The sequence below is a fragment of the Eriocheir sinensis genome, chromosome 42, assembly GCF_024679095.1.
Source record: "Eriocheir sinensis breed Jianghai 21 chromosome 42, ASM2467909v1, whole genome shotgun sequence".
Lineage (NCBI taxonomy): Eukaryota > Metazoa > Arthropoda > Malacostraca > Decapoda > Varunidae > Eriocheir > Eriocheir sinensis.
Genome location: NC_066550.1, coordinates 562,715 through 586,940, shown reverse-complemented (window position 1 = coordinate 586,940; position 24,226 = coordinate 562,715). Strand labels below are relative to the sequence as shown.

At 45.9% G+C, this 24,226-nt stretch overlaps 1 protein-coding gene across 1 annotated transcript in view; it reads left to right on the top strand.

Moving 5' to 3' along the window:
• The first annotated feature begins 1,034 nt into the window (after positions 1-1,034).
• The window catches only part of LOC127010184 (lactadherin-like), a 46,229-nt gene continuing 23,037 nt past the window's right edge, over positions 1,035-24,226 (top strand). Inside the window, exons 1-3 of the mRNA XM_050884060.1 lie at positions 1,035-1,089; positions 21,703-21,902; positions 23,363-23,485. Of these exons, the coding sequence (XP_050740017.1) occupies positions 1,035-1,089; positions 21,703-21,902; positions 23,363-23,485 (378 nt within the window). The remainder of the gene's footprint in view (positions 1,090-21,702; positions 21,903-23,362; positions 23,486-24,226) is intronic.

The following is a 24,226-nucleotide window of genomic DNA, read 5'->3' as shown; positions in this document are numbered from 1 at the left end:
CAGTCACACACTGAGTATTGTGACAAATGAAAAATGGACCGCCAAAAATTATCGTGGATGCTACAAAAGACAAAAATGTAATGCCCCAAACAAACGAGAGTATTCACTTTATGCATTGATAATTTCAGAGTTGAAAATTCCATACTCCGTCACATATATATATAGCCTGTGTAAATGAAGTAATCTGAGGGCTCCACTTCTCCAAAGCCAGGAAAGTCTTCTGTAAGATCTGATTCGGTGCATGGGATTACTTGTTGGTTGATGTTTGTCGTGTGCGGGAAGCGAGACTGAGATGGTTTGGTCATGTCAGGAGGAGAGAGGAAGGGAGTTGTGAAAGGCAGATAATCGACATGGAAGTGGGTGGCAGAAGGAAGAGAGGAAGACCCAGGACGAGATGGAAGGACTGTATTGTGGCGGAACTTGGACCTTGAAGTGGCGGAGGACAGGGTTTGATGGAGGGGACTCATCAAAAACAGCGACCCCGTATAGAAACGGGATAATAATGCTGCGGAAGAAGAAGTTTGTCGTGTGCCCCATGACTGACAGCCCTAGTAGCCCCAGCAACCTCACGACCCTTAAAAGTAGACGTTGAGCGGTATTCGAGGGAAAGGTGATGGGCGATTAGGTTCAGTTGACGATTTCACACTTCGTACCCGTAAGTGTAGTGTTTCTCTTGTGTTTCGTCCCTTATATCGTGCTTGGTGTCGGTGAAGGGCCTAGGTGACAGAGTGAATGGAGGAAGGAAGAATAATTACCAAAACTGAGTAATACATGGTGGGGGGTTGTCGGCCAATGCAGAGAGCACAAAACAACATCAATATGAACATGAGACGTATACAATGTGCAATGGGGGCACACCAAAAAATACCCAGACAAGTAAATGCCCTAAATGATAAGGACTGCCATGATTCTCTTTGAAACGATTTATCAAACTCCTATCACGGTGCCCTTAAGCCAGTGAAGGCGTGGCTGCTCACACTCATTGAATTGCAAATGGATGAAATCAATTGGTTGCCATCGTTCACGTTACCCGTATGGAGCCCGGTGCCCCTAGGTCTTTATGGATATACAGCTCGCTCGGCATGAGAGGTACTTGTAACCTAACTGAATGGTATAATCACGAGCATTGAAGTTGAAAGCTTTTGAAAATCGTTCTTATAGTTACTTAAGGAACCAAGGACACCACCTCCTGGTATACCTCGCTATTAGTGTTCGTAGTAAAGTGGCAGTCAGGGTCGTTAACTCATGTAGATTAAGGGCTGTTGCTTTTTTTGATTGTCCAAATACCACCAGACCATCGCAGTTCATGTTTCGTCGATAATGAACGGTTTCCTTTATGCAAGTTGCTTAATTTGCGTTGATTTGACATTCCACGCTGTTTGGCTTCCTTAATTATCATGTTTGAGCCTTGGGGTGGCATTTTATTCTGCTTTATTAACTGCAAGTACAAATTTCTGTTCCGATAAGTCGTTGCGTATTCAGAGTACAGGTTCCTGGGCCGAACTCTGCGTCGTGCTCACTTTGCTTTTCCTAATCGTCTGCATCGCCTATTGTTGGCTTTCTGACCATTCTGTTTTTGGTTTATGTTTCGACTTAGTATCTTGTGCAAGCATTCACTGTTTTTCGAGAGCCGTCCCACAGGCATTAACTCACAGGCTAACTTTTTCTTTCCAAATCAGAATCCAAGAAAATTTAAGATCCAGTAAAGCGAATCAGAAGTAATCCTTTTTTTTTTTTTTTCTCAGGTGATTTTTTTTTTTTTTTCTCTCTGAGTTGTGATGTGCTTGTGGTAGATTTATTTTCATGGATATTACATAGCTGAGAGAAAGGCGGAAAAGTTTTTTAAGTGCCTAAATATATATATGTGTGTGTGTGTGTGTGTGTGTGTGTGTGTGTGTGTGTGTGTGTGTGTGTGTGTTTTACGTCGCGGCCTATTGCGCCAGTAGGTTTCTTCCCGGTGGATCCTGATGGTCGGTCCAAGGCCTCTTTCCGGTGGGTCCTGATGGTCGGCCCAACCCGTTCTGGCGCTGGCGAGTGTTTATAGTGGCGCCATCTTTAACTGGCTCATGCTGCACCCCCGGAGCTCATCTTTGATCCTAGAATCTAGAGTCCGGGTTGATAGGTGGTCTTCTGGACAGCATGTGGGTAGTTTTAAGCCACTCGGCGGCGGCTGAAAAGTCCCAGCTTGGTGGCAACGATCGGGGATTGAACTCGCGTCCTCCTGAACGCGGGGCCGTCTCGCTATCCGCTCAGCCAGCGCCTCCCCGTGTGTGTGTGTGTGTGTGTGTGTGGTGCAGAGGAGGTGCTGGCTGAGTGGTCATTACACGCGGCTGACTTTCACGGCCGTCGAGTGGCCGAAAATCTTTACCTACCATTCATCAATATTGACCAGGACGGGGAACCTTAGCCACGTCAAACACGTGAAAAAATAAGGTAAGAAAGCCATAAGAAGCACAATATAGGAAAAAAATACATCCTCTTTAATACAGAATGAAGTCAGGCAAAAGAACTACCTAATAAAGTCCACATGGCACAAGTTATGGCTCTTTATGGAAATCTGCGCCCTACTTCCTGCAGCCGTGTAGCCTTACTCTTAACTTGAATGGCTGCCATCCCATGATCATTGCTTTATTAACTCTGTTTCATGTTGGACGCGTTGTGTAGTTCTTTCAGCTCTGGCATGCAAATGTTCCTTCGGCAATATACTGGCCGGCTAGGTTTTTGTGCGTTAGTGGCTTGGTTTTCAATAAAGCATCTCAGACAGACCACGAACATCCATTCAGCGAGTAATCTGCTCGACAGATTTGCTCTATAAATGATTGCCTGCATATACCTGTTGAGGTGCAGTGCAGAGCTTGGCCGTCACAAAGGAACAGCGCAACAAAGGTAATGGCCGGCAACGTGCACTTATTGTCACTGACACGGGAGGATAATTCACGAGCCTCGCGTCTCAAGGTCGTCGGGTCCTGGGTAGGCGCCTGATGCCTCGCCGGGGACTTGTCAGCTTCACTTCTAGCGTAGTAATAATTTCTTCTATTGTTTGTCTAAGATGAAGAATGTCTTATTGTCTGCTTGTCCCGTAAATCGCAGCTGGAAGATGAAAATTCATTTAAACATTGCCCGGGTAAGGTGTCTGGCCGTCAGACAGGCAAGGATGTGCACAGGGAGGGCTGGTCATCGGCTTGTCGGGCAGTAGTGATGACAAACGTTATGAGCATGACAGTGAAATCAAAGGTGGCGGCGGCTGCACACAGGAGGAGGAGGAGGAGGAGGAGGAGGAGGAGGAGGAGGAGGAGAAGGAGGAGGAGAAAACTTGTCGGTGCAAGTAACAATTAACAAATGCTGATAAGTCTGCCTGCATGTGAGCTCAGAACGACAGACACATTATAAAGATATGGCAAGGGGCACTGAGCGTGTGTTGGGGAGGGGGGGGTGGCGTGTAGGAGGGGTGCCTATGTAGAAAACAGAACACCTTTGAATTACCTCAAGTGACTTTTGCCTTACAATTGTTTTTTCACCACTTTACTCACCAAGCTCATTTCTATGTTTTGCTCCGGTTTCGTCAGACATTGGCACGCGGCGGCGTTTAGACCTGGTGCAGCAGCAAGAAACGCCGCGTTGTACTTACAGACAGACGCTTATAGTCATTAAAATTTGCTTGGCTGCGGCGTAGATGATTGGAGGGAGTGCGTCGGACTGCAGGGCGAGGTATCGTGATTGGTATTATAAGACACCTTCGCTTCTCACATCAGCTATTTCTAAAGGCCAAAGAGGGGGTCACTCGGGTTCTAATGAGTGTTTCCTTTGGTTCACGGTACAGAAGAAGGGTCAAACTAACACCAGGGTCATAAAACTCCTAGAAAAGAAGTCGACGGGATGCGCTGGGCGGCTCAAGACTCTTATGACCGCTTGTAGAGACGGAACTGTGGAACGACGGTTTGATAAAAAGTTCACCGAGGACTCTCAGAAAGGTATAAATGATAGTATTCTTAAGCAGTGATAGAAAGACTTGTTTTATGTAGATTCAAATAACGGATATGATAAAAAAAAAAGTACAAAAACAATGAAAAAAAAAAATCATTTAGCATGAAACTTTATGAGAACTAATGATAGTGTTCTTAAGCAGTGTGAGAAAGACTTGTTCTATGTAGCATCAAATAACGGATATGATAAAAAAAAGTACATAAAAAGGAAAACAAAATGAATCCTATGGCATGGAACTTTTTGAGAACTAATGATTGTGTTCTTAAGCAGTATGAGAATGACTTGTTCTATGTAGCATCAAATAACGGATATGATAAAAAAAAGTACAAAGAAAGGAAAAAAAAAATCCTTTGGCATGGAACTTTTTGAGAACTAATGATAATATTATTAAGCAGTGTGAGAAAGACTTGTTCTATGTAGCATCAAATAACGGATATGATAAAAAAAAGTACATAAAAAGGAAAACAAAATGAATCCTTTGGCATGGAACTCTGGGAGAACTAATGATATAGTATTCTTAAGTAGTGTGGGAAAGACTTGTTTTATGTAATATCAAATAGTGAATATAAAAATGTAAAAAAAAAAAAAAAGAGTTCTTTGGCAATCCAACAAATACAAATTGCTTCGACGGTTATAGTTTTCTTCATGTATAATTTGGGGAGCGGCGAATAGCGGTCTTTTTTTTTTTTTCTTTTTTTTTTGCCCTTGAGCCGCTTTCTTTGACGTAAAAAAATCATTTGGCGTCAAAGCCCTTCGCTAAAAAAATGATAAACTTTGCTATGACGTTTTCTCACATGCATAACTAGTTTGGCCGCATTAGTCATCCCGCTGCCGCTTTATGTAGCCGTCGCGTTAGGCAATCCTCCAAAACCAGCCCCAGTCAAGCTTGAACTCATTCCCGACCAAAATCAATACGCAGATATGGCCTGACACACACAAATAGGTAGGCGTTGAGGAAGATGTTAGGCAGACAGACTGACAGACAGACAGGCAGGCGAGAAGCACAGTTTGGCAGGTGCTTTCACACACACACACACACACACACACACACACACACACACACACACACACACACACACACACACACACACACACACACACACACACACACACACACACACACACATAATCATCGTGTTAGGTGCAACCTCAAAATTGATTATCCAAGTAAAACAATAATAATAACTAATTGAAAGTTAGAGAGAGAGAGAGAGAGAGAGAGAGAGAGAGAGAGAGAGAGAGAGAGAGAGAGAGAGAGAGAGAGAGCAGCAAGCGCTTACGCCGACGACTTCACCTTCTCCAGAACATACAAGAGGGAGGAACCCCAGGACGTGATAGAGTCCGTCAACAGACAGTTGGCAGACATAATGGCCTGGGGAAAGAGGTGGCAAGTCAGGTTTGCCCCTGACAAAACCCAGGCCATGGTAATATCACGTTCTCGGGAGGACGCGAGGCAACTCAACGGCAGACTGAGATTCGGGAACGACACCATCCCTCTGCAGGCCAGCGTCGACATCCTGGGCGTGGAGGTGGACTCCCAGCTGCGGTTTGACCGTCACCTTGAAAGGGTGGCGCACAAAGCCTCCCAGAAGGTGAAACTCCTGCGCCGCATGAAGAACCTCCTCGATGCTGAGGGCCTGAACACCCTCTATAAGGCACAAATCCGTCCAGTGATGGAGTATGCACCGCACACCTGGATGGTCAGCGCCCGCTGCCGCCTCAACCTGCTAGACAAGGTGCAGAGGAGGGCTGAACGCCTCATGAACGGCACCCAGCACCACCGACCGAGCCAGTGGGAGACACAGCGACAACAACATCGACAACAACAACAACAACAACACCCACACTAGGGACGGGCAAGACCAGCCACGAACCAGCTGAACAGCCTGGAGCACCGTCGCCGCGTCGCTGCCCTGACGGTGCTACACAAGGCACAGGTGGGCCTAGTGCCCCACCTGACGGACCTGAGGGCTACCTGGAGGAGGTCTGAGCGCAGCACGAGAACGGTGCTGAGCAACGCCTCCCTCCTGGAAGTGCCAATGGCTCGCTCCAGCACCCACCAACGTGCCTTCTCTATCGCAGCGATGGTGTGGTGGAACAACCTCACTGCTGCTGTGGATGTGACACAACTGTCCACTCAGCAGATGAAGGTTGCGTCCCACAGGTGGCTACTCCTACACCCACCGTAAACATGTATATAATTGTATAATATAACCGGCAGAAGCTTTTAAATAGCTCCCCAACGGTCGGGGGAACTTTAGCATAGAAAAATAATACTGCCATGTACTAATGTACTGAACTTGTTTAAATAAAAAAATGAAGAGAGAGAGAGAGAGAGAGAGAGAGAGAGAGAGAGAGAGAGAGAGAGAGAGAGAGAATATCCTCCCGTCCCCTTTGAAACACCCTTCAACACGTGAAGGGGGTGAAGGGGGCAGCGTCGGCGCCTTCGTATCAGTGAGATCAAGATAAAAAGCCGACCGTCGCTGTTCTCTGGTGGCCGGCGCGCCCCGAGGAGAGGCGGACAAATAGGGGACAGAAAGGAATGGAGAAGACTATTCCTGAGGCGGATTTAGGGTAGGCGGTGGCCGATCTGGTAGCGTGCTGGGCCTACACTCACCGCGTGATGGACGACGCGGGTTCGAATCCCCACGCTACCACCTCGGATTTTTCAGTCACCGCCGAGTGGCTTAAAACTACCCACATGCTGTCCTGAAGACCACCCATCAACCCGGACTCTAGAGGAAGCCGTCCAAGTGAATCAAGAACGAGTTCCGGGGGGCAGCATGAGCCAATACAAGATGGTGCCACTATAAACACTCGCCTGCGCCAGAACGGGCTGGGCCGACCATCAAGCCCCACCGGGAAGAAGCCTACCGACGCAATAGGCTGCAAAAGTTAAAAAAAATAATAATAAACACCAGGCCGCCGCGCGTCGATGGACCTGATATCGCGGGAGATGGTCTGCGGGCGGGCGATCCAGGACCCATATTCTCAAACCTTTCGCCGCCCAATTACACATATTTTACAAGGCTTTCGCAGGCGTTTCGGGTATTTTCAGGGGTAGTTTAATGGCCCTGGTGGTTGTTTAACTCTTCTTCTGTACCAATAATGTGAAAAAACCCGCATGAAAGCCCGATTAATCTCCATTTTGACCTTTGAAAATAGTTGATGTGCGAGGCAGAAGCGTCTGAGTATACCGTCCCGGATGACACGGGTGGGGCGGACACGGCCAGGCAAGCTAACGTCGCCCTCATCTCGTGTTTGCTCGCCAGTCTGTGCGATGTGCCGTCGAACTCCGTAAAGGAAAATAAGGACGTTAATTAAACGAAAAGAGAAGGAAAGAAGAAAAAGTAAGAAAAAATAAGGATTCATTACAAAATGCCAAACACTATGAAACACTACATTTCTCTGAGCATCAAACTGTGGGACGCTCTTTTGCTAAATTCAGTTTCAGAGGTCATCCTAGTCCGCTGCCCCTATACAGGCTATGGAGCCGGTTCAGCGGATTAGATTCATACACGCTTCGCACCTGTCGGCGATGTCAGGCTCGCGCTCCCAGTGTGACTGTTTGGGCCTCCCGTTGACTCTGACACACACGGGATTCCTTTACATTGCAGGAATTGTCACGAGGGGGAAAGGAAGTCGTTTCAGAATGCACTGTCCTACTCCCTTAAGGCTATGCTCTCTAAAAACGCTTAAGCAAGAACAATAACTTGTAACATTATATTTCTGTTGCAACTTGGGGGCAGACAATGAAAGCGACGGACAATGAGGAAAGAAACATTGGTCGTTGTCCGTCTGTTTACCTGTCTGTTTTTTTCTTACCAAAATACCTCAAAACCTGATGAATATATTTACCAGTTCCACATGGGTGGACATCCCAAACATTTACACAGCTCCCTCCACACACACATAAAGGCCGTGCTGCGTGCGCCAAGTGCCGGAGGCGGTGACAGTGAAACGTGTAAGAAAGTATTAAGGGTTATGAATATTTTCCAGTTATCACTCCTCCATTTTTCGCACTCCTAGAAAAAAAAACGTTAATCAGAAATAGAAAAAAAGAGTCTGGATAGAAACTGTAAAACTTAATCTGTTGTTTGGTCAGAACGTAAAGGAAAACTGAGCTGCTTCTCCGTCACAGATTTACGTAGAAAGTTAATTAGTACGTACCACGCACACAAACACACTCACACACACAATAAAACTTCCTTTCTGTGTGTGTGTGTGTGTGTGTGTGTGTGTGTGTGTGTGTGTGCTTTCCTCATCACATCTGATAATGAAGACGTTGCGGATTGTTTCGACACAGCCACTCAGCGCGGCCGGTCGGCTTAGAGAGAAAGGCGGCGACTCTCTCCTCACTCTTCATAAATAAAAGCGGATCAGCAAAGTAGCTTCTCCCTCGGCGCCACCGATGAACAACTCTGTGGGGGGGTCCTACCTGCCCGCCGCGCCCCGCCAAGCTCCCACCTCACCCCCCCCGCCCCCGCCCCACCCCCACCCCGCTCCATCCGTCCCATCGCGGTGGTCAGAAGGGCAAAGGGACTGAAAGGAAAGTTATGTAAACCTTTCCCATTTTTTTCATAAAGACAGGTGTGCTAGGATAATGTGTGCTGGAAAAAAGGTCTGTCAAAGAAAAATCCGTGGAACTCAGTATTCAAGTATTATTCATTGGTGAAAGTTGTTAGTGACAGACTGGTAGGCATCTGGGCATGCAGACAGACGAGCAACGGACAGATACACACACCTAGAGACAAGGACATGAAAGAACACACACACACACACACACACACACACACACACACACACTGTACCCTAAAAGTTATCCGGAAACATACTTTTTATCTGGATACATGATAGTGTTTGCCTCGCCAAAAAGAAAAGAAATGCGGCTGATCTTTCTGAAATTACAGGCAGGTGTCTTATTTACGGTCGTCGTCGAGAAGGGCCTCTGCGTGTGCGTGACGGCAGGAGGCGCCACGGGGGGGCAAGATTATTGGGGGATGTACAGATGTCACCTTTTTTGTGCAGTGACGGTTTATTTTTGTCACATTTGGTTAATTTTCCCTCGTTCATCACTTCATTACTTTTTGCTCGAAGTTGGAGTTTTCAAGCCTTTGCTCTGCCTGGCCTTTCCCGAGACAGTCTTGTGTTTTCGGCTCCTGTATGGAGGAAATTTCTCTTGGTGGCTGCAATGGTGTTGTATGCAGATAATCACACATACACGCTCTAACGCGCGCGCACACATGCACGCACACACACACACACACACACACACACACACACACACACACACACACACACACACACACACACACACTCTCTCTCTCTCTCTCTCTCTCTCTCTCTCTCTCTCTCCCGGTTGACCAGGCGTTTCAAATTAAGTATTTATGGAGAAACTACTCACTGCCCGTAACTCTTGGACGCTTCTTCACACACAGCCTTCTCCAAGGTATGCGATAAATACATTACTGCGAGAAATGTTTTCACCGTAAATCGTTTGGCTTTCCTTCATTCCTTGATTGCGGGGAAAGTTCAGGAAAGTATATAATTATGTAACCATCACCGTCACAGCTCGCCGCCCTTTCCTCTCCCCGCTGAAAGCTTGAGAAATGTTTGGTCGCCTCATCCCAAACGCCAAATAAAATAACGCCAACTTTTTGAAGCCTTCCTTTAGTAGGCGCCAGACGTAAAGAATTCGACGGGAAGTGTTGACTGGACTCGGCGGTCAGTAAGGAATTCTAAGGATTATTTATATTTTTTCTTACCGGTGAAGAGGTATGGATTAAGTCGGGAGGTTGCAACTCCCGGGGATCTGCTTGATAAAATCAACCTTTCATTGAGGGAAGTCGACCTCGGTAGGTAGATAAGGTTAAGCTGACAGTAAGGTTGTGGCTTAATGTCATACTTCTCGGTGTGCCGCGGATTATAGGCGAGATAAGTGGAGGAATCACCCACGGCCGCCTCCTGCCTCCTTACTCGTCGAATGATCAAGGGGCAGGAACCTCTAAGGCGATGGCAGATGTATTGTTAGACTTAGAAAAGAGTCAGAGTTAAGTGCGAACCTTGTGTAACCTGTTAGTGAGAGGGGAAAGGGGTCTGAAGGAAGGAAGGACGAATTGATAAAACTAAAGAGTGGAATTTGAATGGAATAAACTTACATGACTCAGCACTGGAAACTTCATTGGCTAACTATGATGAAGTTTTCGTAAGTGCTGGTGAGACCCCGTTAATTACTGCTTGGTGGAATTTCACGGTCGGGAGGTGAGGCTGGCTCGCCCTACAAGTAACGCTGAAACAATGAGTTTCTTTGAAGTCGGCCGCACACCGGAGCAGTTTGTTCACGAACTGCATAATAATATGTAAACTTTTCCCCAGTAAAAATGATGAGTTACCTTTTGTGTTGTAATATTAACTTAAACGCACATGGGTGGTTTTCATCCCCCCCCCCTAAGCATTCTTCTCTGTTTTCCCGGTATTTTATCTCTATAGACCTACTTGGTACTTTGGGAGACCACTAATAAATAAACACTTATAAGCATCTAACAGATAATTCTTTCCGTTGCAGGAGCCAAGATGGTGGCGAGCCCTTGCCGTGGTGCAGGGCGTGGCGTCCAAGGGGTACTGGCTGCTCCTGCTGCTTCTTTTGCTGTTGCTGCCGCCACCACAGGCCGCCGCCGCCGGGCCCCCCGCGGAGAGCCAAGGTGAGTCTCCGCCCGTCACGCCAGAGGAGGTGCCGGCCGTGGAAGTCTTGGGGCAGGAGGAGTATAGTTACAATACCAGCAGCGTCCAGGGCGACTCTCCGCTCCTGCCTGACGACGCCGACGATTTCCTTCCGCCCATCATATCAACGGAGGCGCCCTTGGAGAACCCGAGTCCGCCAGGTGAGGTGCGGCTGCCTGGCCCGCCCGCTGCTGCCTGCTGTCTCGCCGCACGGCCTCCACAAACACCTGACTCGGGCAGCGCTGGGGATGCGGGTGGTGGTTGTATTAATGGTTGTTGTTGTTGTTGTTGTTGTTGTTGTTGTTGTTGTTGTTGGTACTAGTGCTGGTAATGGTATTGTTGTTGGTACTAATATTGGTAATGATATTCCTGTTGATATTAATGGTGGTGTTGATGGAGGTAAGATTAATATTGTCATTGGTATTGGAATTTTACGGTTTATGGAGGTAGTGATGATAGTGATGGTGGAAGTATTTTGTGTGATAGTTGTTGGTGGTGGTCATGTTGCCGCTACTGCTTGTGGTGGGGGCGGGTGACAGGGCTGTTGCTAAACTATAAAGGAATAGATAAAAATTAATATTCTTAATTATTTTGAATGGCAACTATTCGCAAATAAATCTTGATAAGTAAGAAAAAATAACCTTGTTCAAGTTTTATTTCATGCACAATGCGTGGATAACATGCCTTGGGTTCTTCATACATTAGTTATTTCCCAGTGTGTCGCGTAGGTACTCTTTCCTTCCATATCTGTTCCCTTTATCCCGTGTCCGTCCATTGCGATTTCTTTATTTTAGTTGCCTTTCTGCCTACTACACCCCTGGATTGCTACTAATGAGACCAGAGGACATCCAATACCTACTTGCTCTATTATTATCATTATTACTACTATTATCATCATCATCGTATATAGTAGTAGTATTTCAACTAGTATTAGCCTATACCTCTCCATATTGTACTCAGTCTTTCACCGCTAAATACAAAGTTCTCATTTACTACTCAACGGCAGGTTTTATAGTTTTTCACCTTCTTTGAATTCCACATATAGTACTTTACACCCAATTACTTTTTTTGCTTTGTACATTTGCGTCAAATTATTACTAACAGTGGACATCAGATTGTTGGATCATTATTACAGTAAATATGAGATATATGGATAATTTTTAGAGGTGTTCATCATCAAGTAAAGTGGTTCGTGGAAAGTTGATATCATAGGAATAAGGTCTGGAAACACGTAGTTGGAACTTGGAGTATGGGCGTTGTGCTGAGTTTTTCCGTGGCTATGGTCTAAGAGTCTTGAGGAACTGTCAAAGGGAAATCAAGAATGAGCTCGGGAGGCAGCATGAGCCACGAATAGATGGCGTCACTATAAACACTTGCCTGCGCCGCGGTGGGCTCGAGCCGACTACCAGGCCCCCAGAGAAAGCCTACCGGCACCATAGGCCAAGATGTAAAAAAATATATAAATAAAGGTAGTAGCAGCAGCAGTAGTAGTAGTAGTAGTAGTAGTAGTAGTAGTAGTAGTAGTTTTCTTGTACTGTTTTCCAATATATTTAAAAAGGTGTAATGTACAATATGACCGTAACTGGTGAGTAAAGGAACGCGTGCCGTAAAAAGGGTTGCCCTTAACGTCTAAATTTGCATTTCCTGGAAAGGCGGACGTTGCGAGTAGACTTCATTAAAGTTTATAGATGGCTGACGGCCTTTGATGAGGGTCTGCTCGTAAAAGGGCATGCACTCTTAGCCATGGGTCGTTAGATCAATATAGATTTGTTAAACATGCAGGCAGGAATTGGTTTGCTAATAGAATGGTAGTCGAATGGAAGAGGCTTGGCAGTCGTGCATGTGGTGAATTTCACTGTGATAGGCACACTGTTATTAATAGGTAAGGTAAATTCATTAATTGGATAATAGTTTCATTGTAAAGGTTTTCATTGATAAGATAAGAAATACAGCTGGAGCTCCTCCCCTGAAGGTGTAATAAGAGCGACGGTCACTGAAGGGTGTCTCGCTCCCCGGGAGTGTGGCTCACGATGTGGCTCGCGCCTGCGCCGGGGGTCACTGGTGAGTGTGTTACCAGGCTGCTTAGTGAAGCATGACAATTTACACAACGACAGCACAGATGGCCGTGACGTCCAGGAAGGCATCAGTCTCTACGGACCAGTCATCACTGGTCATCTCGAAGGCTGCCCATGCATCATCAGCCTCTTCGGTGATGGCGGCCACCAATTCGGCGGATGCCCATGGATCATCAGCCTCATCAGACGAGTCATCACGGGTCGTCACTTCAAAGAGTGCCCATGGATCATCAACCTCATCAGACGAGTCATCACGGGTCGTCACTTCCAAGAGTGCCCATGGATCATCAGCCTCATCGGTGATGGCGGTCACCAATTCGGCGGATGCCCATGGATCATCAGCCTCCACGGACCAGTCATCACGGGTCATTGCTTCAAAGGCTGCCCATGAATCATCAGCCTCGACCATAGCAGCGGAAGTCACCAAGTCTGGAGCTGCCCATGAATCATCAGCCTCCACGGACCAGTCATCACGGGTCATTGCTTCAAAGGCTGCCCATGAATCATCAGCCTCCACGGACCAGTCATCACGGGTCATTGCTTCAAAGGCTGCCCATGAATCATCAGCCTCCACGGACCAGTCATCATGGGTCATTGCTTCAAAGGCTGCCCATGAATCATCAGCCTCCACGGACCAGTCATCACGGGTCATTGCTTCAAAGGCTGCCCATGAATCATCAGCCTCGACCATAGCAGCGGAGGTCACCAAGTCTGGGGCTGCCCATGAAACATCAGCCTCCACGGACCAGTCATCATGGGTTGTCACTTCAAAGGCTGCCCATGCATCAGCCTCGATCATAGCAGCGGAGGTCACCAAGTCTGGGGCTGCCCATGAAACATCAGCCTCCACGGACCAGTCATCATGGGTCGTCACTTCAAAGGCTGCCCATGCATCAGCCTCATCGGTCCTGGCCACTCCGTCAGTGGCCGCACGCGGTGCAGGGCTCACCGCCCGGACGGGCTCGCCACACCGCCTCCCGTTGCACCGGAGGCTGGTGAAGACGGGCCCGTCGTCACAGAAGAGAGAGAAGTGGAGGCCGCTGATGTTGTCCAGCAGCCAGGCCAGCGGCATGGAAGAGGTGAAGACTGGCTTCCTAAGCGAGGCACATTGCACCCTGACGGCCGCGTTGCCGTCTTTCTTGCACAGCTTCGCCAAGGGCACACGCAGCTCACCCTCGGCGTGGCAGCCTTGAATCCCTGCGACGCAAGACCAGCCTTCCACGGGGAGCTTGACGGAGGCGACCGTGCGCCTCCTCTTCAGGCAGCAGGTGGAGTCCTTGCACGAGAGCTTGATGGAGTCCACCAGGGAGGAGCCTCGCTCCAGGGTTACCCACACGTTGAATTTCTGTCGAGATGCAGAGTTTCCCATCGTTGCTTCGATGTGATATAAAAAATATCCGTATATCGAGGAAATCGGTGTTAGGTAATAAAGGAGGTGCTATGTCCATGAAGACCGACTGGCCTCCAGCAAATTCTTTCTGCTGTAATCTTGCCTAGTCGGCTAAGTAGTGCAGTTCACGCGTCGGATGGCGGGTAACAGGGCTGCAGCAACACGCTTCTTCATGTTGTTTAATAATAATTAACAAAATAAAGGAAAATTCAAATTGTCTAGTGAGAGAGAGAGAGAGAGAGAGAGAGAGAGAGAGAGAGAGAGAGAGAGAGAGAGAGAGAGAGAGAGAGAGAAAAGAAAAGGGAACCACAGTAACAAATAAAAGTAAGGAGACCGCAGTGCAAGTGGGAATAGGGATTATCGGTAGGTGGCAAAACGACCATCTCAGGGCGCCTCCAAGCACACACACACACACACACACACACACACACACACACACACACACACACACACACACACACACACAGCCACATCTATGTGGTGGAGACTAGTCGTGATGAGGATAGTAGGTGTTTGGTGGTGGTGGTATACTTCGGGAAAGGTCGTAAATTGCTGAACAGGTTTCCCCAAGGACGAAGGAGGATTTGCCGGTTTAATGGCACAAACTTAGGGATACTTTGGCTATTAGAGGAGCGTTGAGGTGCTTTTCGTCAGGCTGCTCGTGTTCCCCTTATATTGAAATGAAAATACAATAGATAATGATGCTAGGAAAAACAAGTATCGTCCAAGGTAACGTAAAGAATAGTTTGTTTGTTTTGTATCTTGAGTATGAGTAGTGAAAGGACTGGTGTTGAGTGAGCGATATTCCGGAGCTAAAGATTAGAAGTACAGTAGATGAGGAAGCCAGAAAAACAAGAATCGTCAAAGGTAATATAAGGAATAGTTTGTCTTTTCAATCTTAAACGAGGAGTGCAAGGACTGGTGTTGATTTGCGCGATACTTCGGCGCTGAAGATTAAAAGCTTAGTCTATGATGACGGTAAGTAGATAAGGATCATCCACAGCAACAATGAATTCAGTTTGTTATCATTTTTTTTTACAGCAGAGGAGTCAGTTCAAGGGCATAAAAAAAGTAAACAAATGTGAAAAAAAGCCTGCTACTCACTGCCCGCTACTCACTACTACTATACTGTGATTGAAGAATGCTAGGACTGGTGTTGACTGGTGTGAAGTGCGTTGAAGCGTGGTAATTTAGGGTTACGTGGAGGGCAAATTTGAGTACCTGTTTTAGTTTCCCTGTAACACTCATCACTAATTTTCCTGATTTAACTTGTTGCTGATGACGAAATTGAGGAGTCTTACCTAATTAAGCATGAAATCGCATTAAAAATCTCCCGGTGAAGTGGCAACCTGTCGTCAAGCATGAGGCTCATATTACGCTAGTACAGTGTTCCCGACTAATCAAGCAAACAGGTAAGTAGCTTGAGCATAAATCTATTAAGAACGTCATGTAAATATTTGGGAAGCGGCAACAAAAACTAGCCGCAAGGGTGCTCAAGAGGAGGGCGGGGAGGGAGAGTGGTATGGGTGGTAAGAGAGGTAGAGTGGCTCCGAAACCCGGCAAGAACCCCAACTGAAAATGTATGTCCCGTTTACTGATGCTCCCCCACAAGGCCGGCTGCCGCACCTGAGTTACGGAACAATAATATCTGCGTCCACTCAATCACATCACACACCTGGACTCGACAAAAAAGCTCAGTTTCTGATACGACTATAATGACCAGATTTCTTTTTTCTACGAACCCCACAACAGACCCCTCAGCAACACTCACTGGAATGGTAAATATGTCCCCTGCTGCGATTCATTGCGGGAGGATGTCGACGAAAGTATATCCAAGATGGCTAACCTCACTGCATTGCGCTAAATACTCCATCATGTGCGAATATTGCTTTCAGTTACCTTGCATTTTATCAGTAAAGTAAATTAAGCATGGCAAGCTGAGGGCAGGACCCCGCGGCTTAACGGATCCATGGTTAGTGAACAATGTGAACGCGTCGAAACAGCAAGCAACGGCTACTGCTGTGTCACACTTTCATCTTATAAGCAGGGATTCATGATGACGGTAGGTGCATATGTCTGCCTTCGTTGTATCTTCCGGCAGCACTGAAGGCAGGTGTTGCGGAATGGAAACTGGGTCATTTGGACTCTGCTGATTGGTTTCAGCTTTGCCGTGCAGCTTATTCGGACGCCTTCCACCGTTTACCATTTATTAGTAACCTACAGTGAAAAGCCATACTTCTCCGTTTTGAAGTGGTTAGCACACATAACTACTAATCCTCGGTCCTGGTTTCGAATCCCGGCCCGGGGAATTGGTGCTCAGTCCACCCAGCTGTCCATCCTCACATTCCGACCGGTCGATAAATGGATATCTTGGAACTCCTAAGGGAAAGTCTGTGATAACTTAGATGTCACTCTTGCCTTGTGTCCCAGGTTAATGAGTTGAGATGGTTGTGTTTGTGGTAGGGGTTGGTGTAGAGGTGCTGGCTGAGGTGCTTGTGGTAGGGGTTGGTGTAGTGATGATGGTGTTGATGTTTCTGGTCAGGGTTGGTGTAGTAGTGATGGTGGTGGAGGTGTTGTGGTAGAGACGGTGTAGCAGTGATGGTGGTGGGAATGGTGTCGAAATGGCGGTCTGTGTGGTAGGAGTGATAAAGTGGTGTTGGCGGAGGTGTTTGTGGTAGTGGCGGTGGTGGTGGTGGAGTTTGGGATGCGGAGTGTGTCGAGGTGTTATAGTACCGCCCCATGTCTTATGGTGACTAACGAGGAGTATTTACAACCCGACCACCGTGCTATCTGGTTAGGGCAGCCTAGGAAGGTTTTTTTTTAACCTTTGTAAATTGTTGCAATGGATCACAGTGAGTTACGTTCCACCCTCATGAAGGAGCTCGGCGTCCCTCAGGGCTTCCACTCCACCTTCAGTAGGTACTCGTGGTAAAGGGTCATAACTCCTTCTTCCTCTCATTTTCCTTTTGGCTAATACTCTCATTATCGCCTCTTGTGTCTCGTTCAGCATCCCAGCAGACATCGGTTGTGGTGCACGCAAGCCTTTACTGTCCTAAACAAACAGAAAAATATAGCGTTTGTTTATTAAGCCCCTATAAGTTGTTGTATTATGCAGTCTATAAAAGCCCGTCGATATTTAGTAAACATGAAGTGAGTTTGTCAGGAACCAGAAAACGAACAAACAAGAGGAATAGACATAACAGTACAGAGTAAACATCTCATAGGACAAACACTAACAAAGAGGGAAACAACGAGGATAAAGAAAAACAGATACCCAGAGAGGAATGAGAGATATACAAATGTGTAAACATCTGACAGGACAAACACTAACAAAAAGGGTGACATATATATAAGTGTAAACATCTCAAGTACAAAAGAGGGGAAACAACGAGGGTAAAGGAAAACAGATACCCAGACTCAGATACAGAAAACAGATACCCAGTAGGCGTGGTCAGAAAGTGTGAACAACCATTGAAAAAGACTCTGACCCGTGACGTCAGTCGTGGCGACATGTTATGAGCCAATAATTTAACAGAAAAATCACTGAGGGAGTGTCTTAAGACTGACTCACGAATAGCAGGAGAAGTAAAACAATACAACATAATGAGCGAGCAGATGGGTGTGACAGGAAGTATTGGCCATTGGTTATGTAGAAAATTAAGGGCGTGTCAAGGATGTAAGTCCGCCTAAAGCAAAGAAAAATGTGGCCTAGAAATCAGTGGTATGAGTAGACCGAGCTTGGATCTCGCCTCAAGCAGACCTGCTACTCACTCAGCCGAGGATGGCTGCTGTGATCTTAATCGTGAGTAGAAATTCGAGAATCTAAGGGAAACCGACTGTATTGTCCTGGAGATTATAATGTAGGAGATGTGAAGTAGGATTGTGAGTGGGACAGGATTGTGATTATTTGTTTGCGATATAAAGCAAAGGTAAAACCACTGGGTGTGGTAAAATTGGGTGTTTCCATGACTTGTAGTAGATTATACTATAGGAATGTGTTATTAGGATTTTGTGAAGAGAGTACATAATGATTGTGATGTAAGCAGAGATACAAACCACTGCTTGTGGAACGACGAGTGTTATAATTATTGGCAACAACTGAGCACATATTGTAGTATTATGTTTAAGACATGTCGTTTGTCATATGTTGCATCCATTGCTGAATATGCCAGTGTTATGATCGTCTGAGCATAGAATATTGCGTAAGGCAATTACTTTCATTTAATTTTAAATAAATGTATATTTTCTTTTTCCCTTGTTTATCCCCGAACACCAGTCTCCAATAACAACTTAAGCCGGATCACGCTACCAGGGATACGAGACGGTGAGATCATTTATGGAGTAATTAATGAGTGATAAAAGAGTTGATTTAATACAAGAAAAGAAGGGTCTAAAAAGTTTCGATCCTGGATGTTACTTTGCGCGACCATTTAACGCCTCGGTGAAGAAGCGTGGCGCAGGGTACAAAAGCGCAAACTAATGTGGCAAACAAATAGTGATGAAATTTTGCAGGTGGTCGATGTTGTGGGGGAAGTAAATATCGCAGTACTTGCAGACTCGTAAATTTTTTCACCCGTCGCCTTTGGTGTTGCTAATTCTACCCACGCACACACAGGCGGGAGGAATTATTATGTCTTTTGAGGCGGCGTTTAACGCACGCACACTCTTTGACTTATCTGCGGTGTCGTGTTCAGAAACCGGAAAATTAATTACTGTAAAGACAAATATTAAAAGATACTTGGATTCGTGTCAAGGGGAACAGTTATATAACTTCACAGAAGGAATGGTCGATAAAAATGCGTGATAGACATTACAGACTAAAAGCCCAGTCATCAGTGGTCTTGGAGAGATGCGTGCAGTTTTCATTGCTGTTGGGATAAAACGGAGCTCTGCCCAAAGTTGCGCGTTTAAGGAAAACCACGTCCCTCCCCTTGCTGGTGCGGAAACCATAAAACTAACCTTATCTTCTGAATCTCATAAATAGGTGTGTGTGTGTGTGTGTGTGTGTGTGTGTGTGTGTGTGTGTGTTTGTAAGTTCATCATGATGTTTGTTTTTTTCTGAAAGTTTATATTTGTGATTTCCTACATTTTGAAACGAATCAGCTCATCCGTAAAAGACACCATCATATTAATTTCACAAGTTGCGTTTTCTTCTGTATCGATTTTGAAAACAGTGCATTTGATATACTTTTCAGTATTGCATTTTGCATTGAAAATACCTTTAGAAATATTTTATTCTCAAGACATAACTAACCTGTTTCAGATGCTGGAAGCCAATGTATATCTATCACTGATATATTTACTCCAAGCACTGTTTACATCCATCTGTATAAAAGAAAGTCAAACACGACTAACGTAATATATTGCAAGCTTACATGCATGTTTATTGTAAATAAGCCTAACTAAAATTAATCGCGTCCACATCCAATTGGCAAGGTCTTAAAATATGCTTCAGTATGGCTGCGTTAACGTGCCAAATATTCTTAAGTAAAAAAAATAAAAAAAGACGGAAAAACAACTTTCAGACTCAGTCAGTATATGAATATTAACGTCACTCTAAACCTCTTTACGTTGGTTTACGTGTACTAAGCTGGGCCGTGTTTGGACTTGTGTTGAATAAAAAGCTCGACAGCGGCAAGAGTGGCCTGCCAATGGGAAGAAGTTGAAATTTGTGCAGAAGTGTCCTGCGGCTAAAACGAAAACTGCGGAATGTGTTTGTACAAAGTTAACGATGGAGATAAGCGTGCGAGATACAATATTGTGACTTGAGAGAGAGAGAGAGAGAGAGAGAGAGAGAGAGAGAGAGAGAGAGAGAGAGAGAGAGAGAGAGAGAGAGAGAGAGAGAGAGCCGTAGATGAATTAAAAACGGCCAAACAAACAAACAAACGGTCAGATGCACAAACACGTGAAAAACAAACAAACGGACATACGAAAAACCATTCCGACACTCAGATGAGATAACAGACGGACCAACAGAGACATAGAAAGACGGAAAACAGATTCATAAGCAAACAAACAGGTAGACAGAAACGGGGAGATAAGAGAGCAAGCGCCCATTGTAATAGTAACTCATTTATCTCCCTTGCCGCTTTGTGAACTGTTTTGAGCATGTTGAGAGTTGATTGGGTCCGCGTTGGATCTGCCTGACGAGGTGTTGCTTGCGGGTGTCAAGAGCCTTGGGTTTGGGTGTTAATTTATGAAGCTTGATGATCCATCGGGAGGAAGTTGGTAAAATTGTGTTGTATGTTAATTGCTGCGTTTTCTTAATGACGAAGCAAAGCTGTGAGCTGTGAAATGCAACTCCTTTCTGTTGTATTGTTAAATAATAATGATAATTTTGGGGTGTAGTGGTAGTAGTAGCTGTAGCAGTAACATTAAAATCAGCAGTGGAAACAGTAGCAAAGGCAGGAACATTGTGATTATGGTGGTAACTGTGGAGGCAATACTAATTATAACTGTACTAATTCACTAACTGACTGCAATACTAACTCTACTAATTCACTAACTAACTGCAATACTAACTCTACTAATTCACTAACTAACTGCAATACTAACTCTACTAATTCATTAACTAACTGCAATACTAACTCTACTAATTCACTAACTAACTGCAATACTAACTCTACTAATTCACTAACTAACTGCAATACTAACTCTACTAATTCACTAACTAACTGCAATACTAACTGTACTAATTCACTAACTAACTGCAATACTAACTCTACTAATTCACTAACTAACTGCAATACTAACTCTACTAATTCACTAACTGCAATACTAACTGTACTAATTCACTAACTAACTGCAATACTAACTCTACTAATTCACTAACTAACTGCAATACTAACTCTACTAATTCACTAACTAACTGCAATACTAACTCTACTAATTCACTAACTAACTGCAATACTAACTCTACTAATTCACTAACTAACTGCAATACTAACTCTACTAATTCACTAACTAACTGCAATACTAACTCTACTAACTCACTATTGTTTTAAGCAAACCACTCATTCCTATTTCTAACAAGTCATAAAGCAATGTTCACTAGATAACATAGACAACCCAGCAAGTTTTCAAAATACAATCTTTCTTCCTTTTCTGCATTTCTTCCTATACCTACAAATACAACATAAACAATCCAGAACGTTTTCAAGCACTAAAATTTCTTTCCCATTAACAGTCCTTCCTCTGCTTGCCGGCCCCCATCATCCCTCCCTTCCCCTCGGCGGCAGGCTGCTCCATATCAAGTTCCCACTCTTCATCTTCGTGCTACATATCTTCCCACGCCTGCCGGCCACCCTTAACCTTTTCTTCCCTTGGGCGGGCAGGATGCTCTTTTTTTCTATCCTTGCATACCCCCTTCCTACACGTGACTCCCCCCCGTGAGTGCTGTCCTTTCATCTTCCACCTTTGATTAGATAGTTAGTGTAGCTTGTCACAAACAGCCTCGTCAGGACCAGCAGGTCTGCTGTTGTTTGTTCTTTTTTTTTGTTTCTTTGCGTGACTTTCTTTTCCCCTTGGCGGCAGGCTGCTCCTCGCCGCTCGGCCTCACTACCGGCGACGTCCTGGACTGGCAGATCTCCGCCTCGTCGTCCTACCCGGCGACGTGGGACGCGGGCTGCCAGGTCAAGTACGCCCGCCTGCACCAGCCTAATGGCCGGGCGTGGTGTGCCGGCAGGAGGGCCGCCGGCGAGTGGGTCCTCGTGAATCTCGGTGTGCCGGCCAAGGTAAGAATTAGTAGATTGACCCTTGACCCGGTAGCAGCGACGGGCCAAATTTGTGCCATGATATAAACCCCTAAAAATAGATGATACGTAAACTGATCACAAATGCTTTGATATATATTATGAAATGGTTTGTGTGAGTGATGATTTTTCTCATTTTTTTCGCTTAGAGGGACCATTAAGAAACATGATCCCCGCTGCTACCGGGCTGAGAGCAAATCCATATCCTGCCGCGTGTGCACTAGTGTCCTACAATTTGATGTGCCGCAGTTAATTTTTTTCTTTATCTCTATTACCATTCTTGTTTTCGTTCACAGTATCAATGGCGTTTTACATTATTGCATCTATAGCAGGTATCGTAAACATAATTTTAGTTGGGTGCAGGTCTATTAAACTGTATCATGAACGGCTGTCATTATATTTTATCTCTATTACCATTCTTGTTTTCGTTCACAGTATCAATAGCGTAGTACATTATTGCATCTATAGCAGGTATCGTAAACTTAGTTGGGTGCAGGTCTATTAAAGTGTATCATGAAAGGCTGTCATTGTTCTTTATTCAAATTTCCAGGTATAATAAACGAACCGGGCCGAAATATTTAATGCGCACGCTTGTATACCTGAATGGCGTCACTTATCCACTGAGATATAGAAACTGCAATAATAAATGTCGGCCCAGGTGGGTTAAGCTTTTTGATTTATTGCCTCGTCTAGAACGTTTGTGGGTAGCAGTTGCCTCTTTCGCGGCGTCCAGGTGGTCATGTTTTTGAGGAGAAACTGTAACCTTGCCGAGTCACCTGCCGTAAAGGGGAAAAAAAAGCGTCGTCTCTGTTAACCGTGGTCAAGGATTACATGGTGCTGCTATGAGTCAGCAGAAAGCTTGCCTCGTGTACACGCTTGTCTCGCTTCCCACTCGGCGGCCGCGAACACCAGAAGCCACTCGACGAGGGGCTGGGCGTCCGCTTCCAATTGTTTGTGTTGTGAAAAAAAAAAAGATCGGGCTTCAAAATCTACTAATGTTTCTCAGATACGCTTGGTGCTTTCTAGTTCTGACGCCTGCAGTGTTAGCTCTTTCTGCGCTGGCTTTGTCGCTGGGCAGAGAAATGTTGCTTGCCTGTGGTTGCATATTATCTAAACTGATAGCCATAAGTATCCTCAAACTCGAATACCCCCAACATTTCATCAACTCTAACTTTTCTAAATTGTTTAAACCCACACGACGTTAAATGACTTTTAGGAATATTATATTGTTCAAAGACCGCTGAAAATCTACGCAACTTTAATGAAGCAATATTTTTAGCAGTTTCTCTGATCGTCATATACTGTTGTCTTGAAATGTTTCAGGTAGGACAGAGTTTCACTTTCGTTCATTTTTCCTTTCCTTTTTTCAGTGTCGCATCGAAATGTATCCTTGTTCAGTTTGACCATGGCTGCCACTGAGTCTGTTCTTCCACTCTCTGTAGGTGACCGGCGTCCTAACGCAGGGCAAAGGGGACGACGAGGAGTGGGTGACGTCCTTCGAGCTTTCCTACTCCCTAGACGCCTACCACTGGCACTTCGCTCGAGACATCTACAACAACAAAAAGGTAAGTGTGTATTCGCTCATAGTTGGGTTGGTGTGCGTTGTTTGGTATGTGGCGTCACTGAGCAGCCTCCCCTGACCCGCAGCCATTCGTCCGGGACAAGAACACAGACTGACGCGCCCCAAGGATACTGTTCTGGCGAGGGGGGAATGTTGTCATGCCTGGCTGCTCATGGGCCGCCGCGTACAGAACATGGGCCGGCCCTGAGCCAGGCTAGATGTAGATTTGGTAATCTTTTGCGACAATGTCCGTCCGTGCGGGAGCGTACACACACACACACACACACACACACACACACACCGTGGTGGTGGTTGTGGTGGTGGTGGTGGTGCTCATGTAGAGTGCGGGGCGGGGGGAGCGGTCGGGCTCTTGCTTCGACCAACCTTTGCTGGTGCCGCATGGGGGAAAGCTTGGTCCCTGAGCAGCAAAGTGTCTAAAGGCCCATTTTGCAGCCATAGATGTAATCTCCTCAGGCGGACAGGTCAGGCCTTGAACTTAGCATGGTGTCCCTCTTCAGAGCTTGGTTTCTGGCACCCAGTTTTCACCAGCCTTCCAGGGCCTTACGCCACGTATGGGCATATGGGTATATACAGTACCTGCATATACCCGTATACCTGACGACATAAGTGCAGTTGAAGCACCGCAGAGGCTCCGGGTTAGTCTCCTGACGGAGAATGTACTTTAAAAGCCTAAGTCAAAGGACTATGGGAGGGAATCTCCAGCGGGAACGTCACCTCCGCCTGC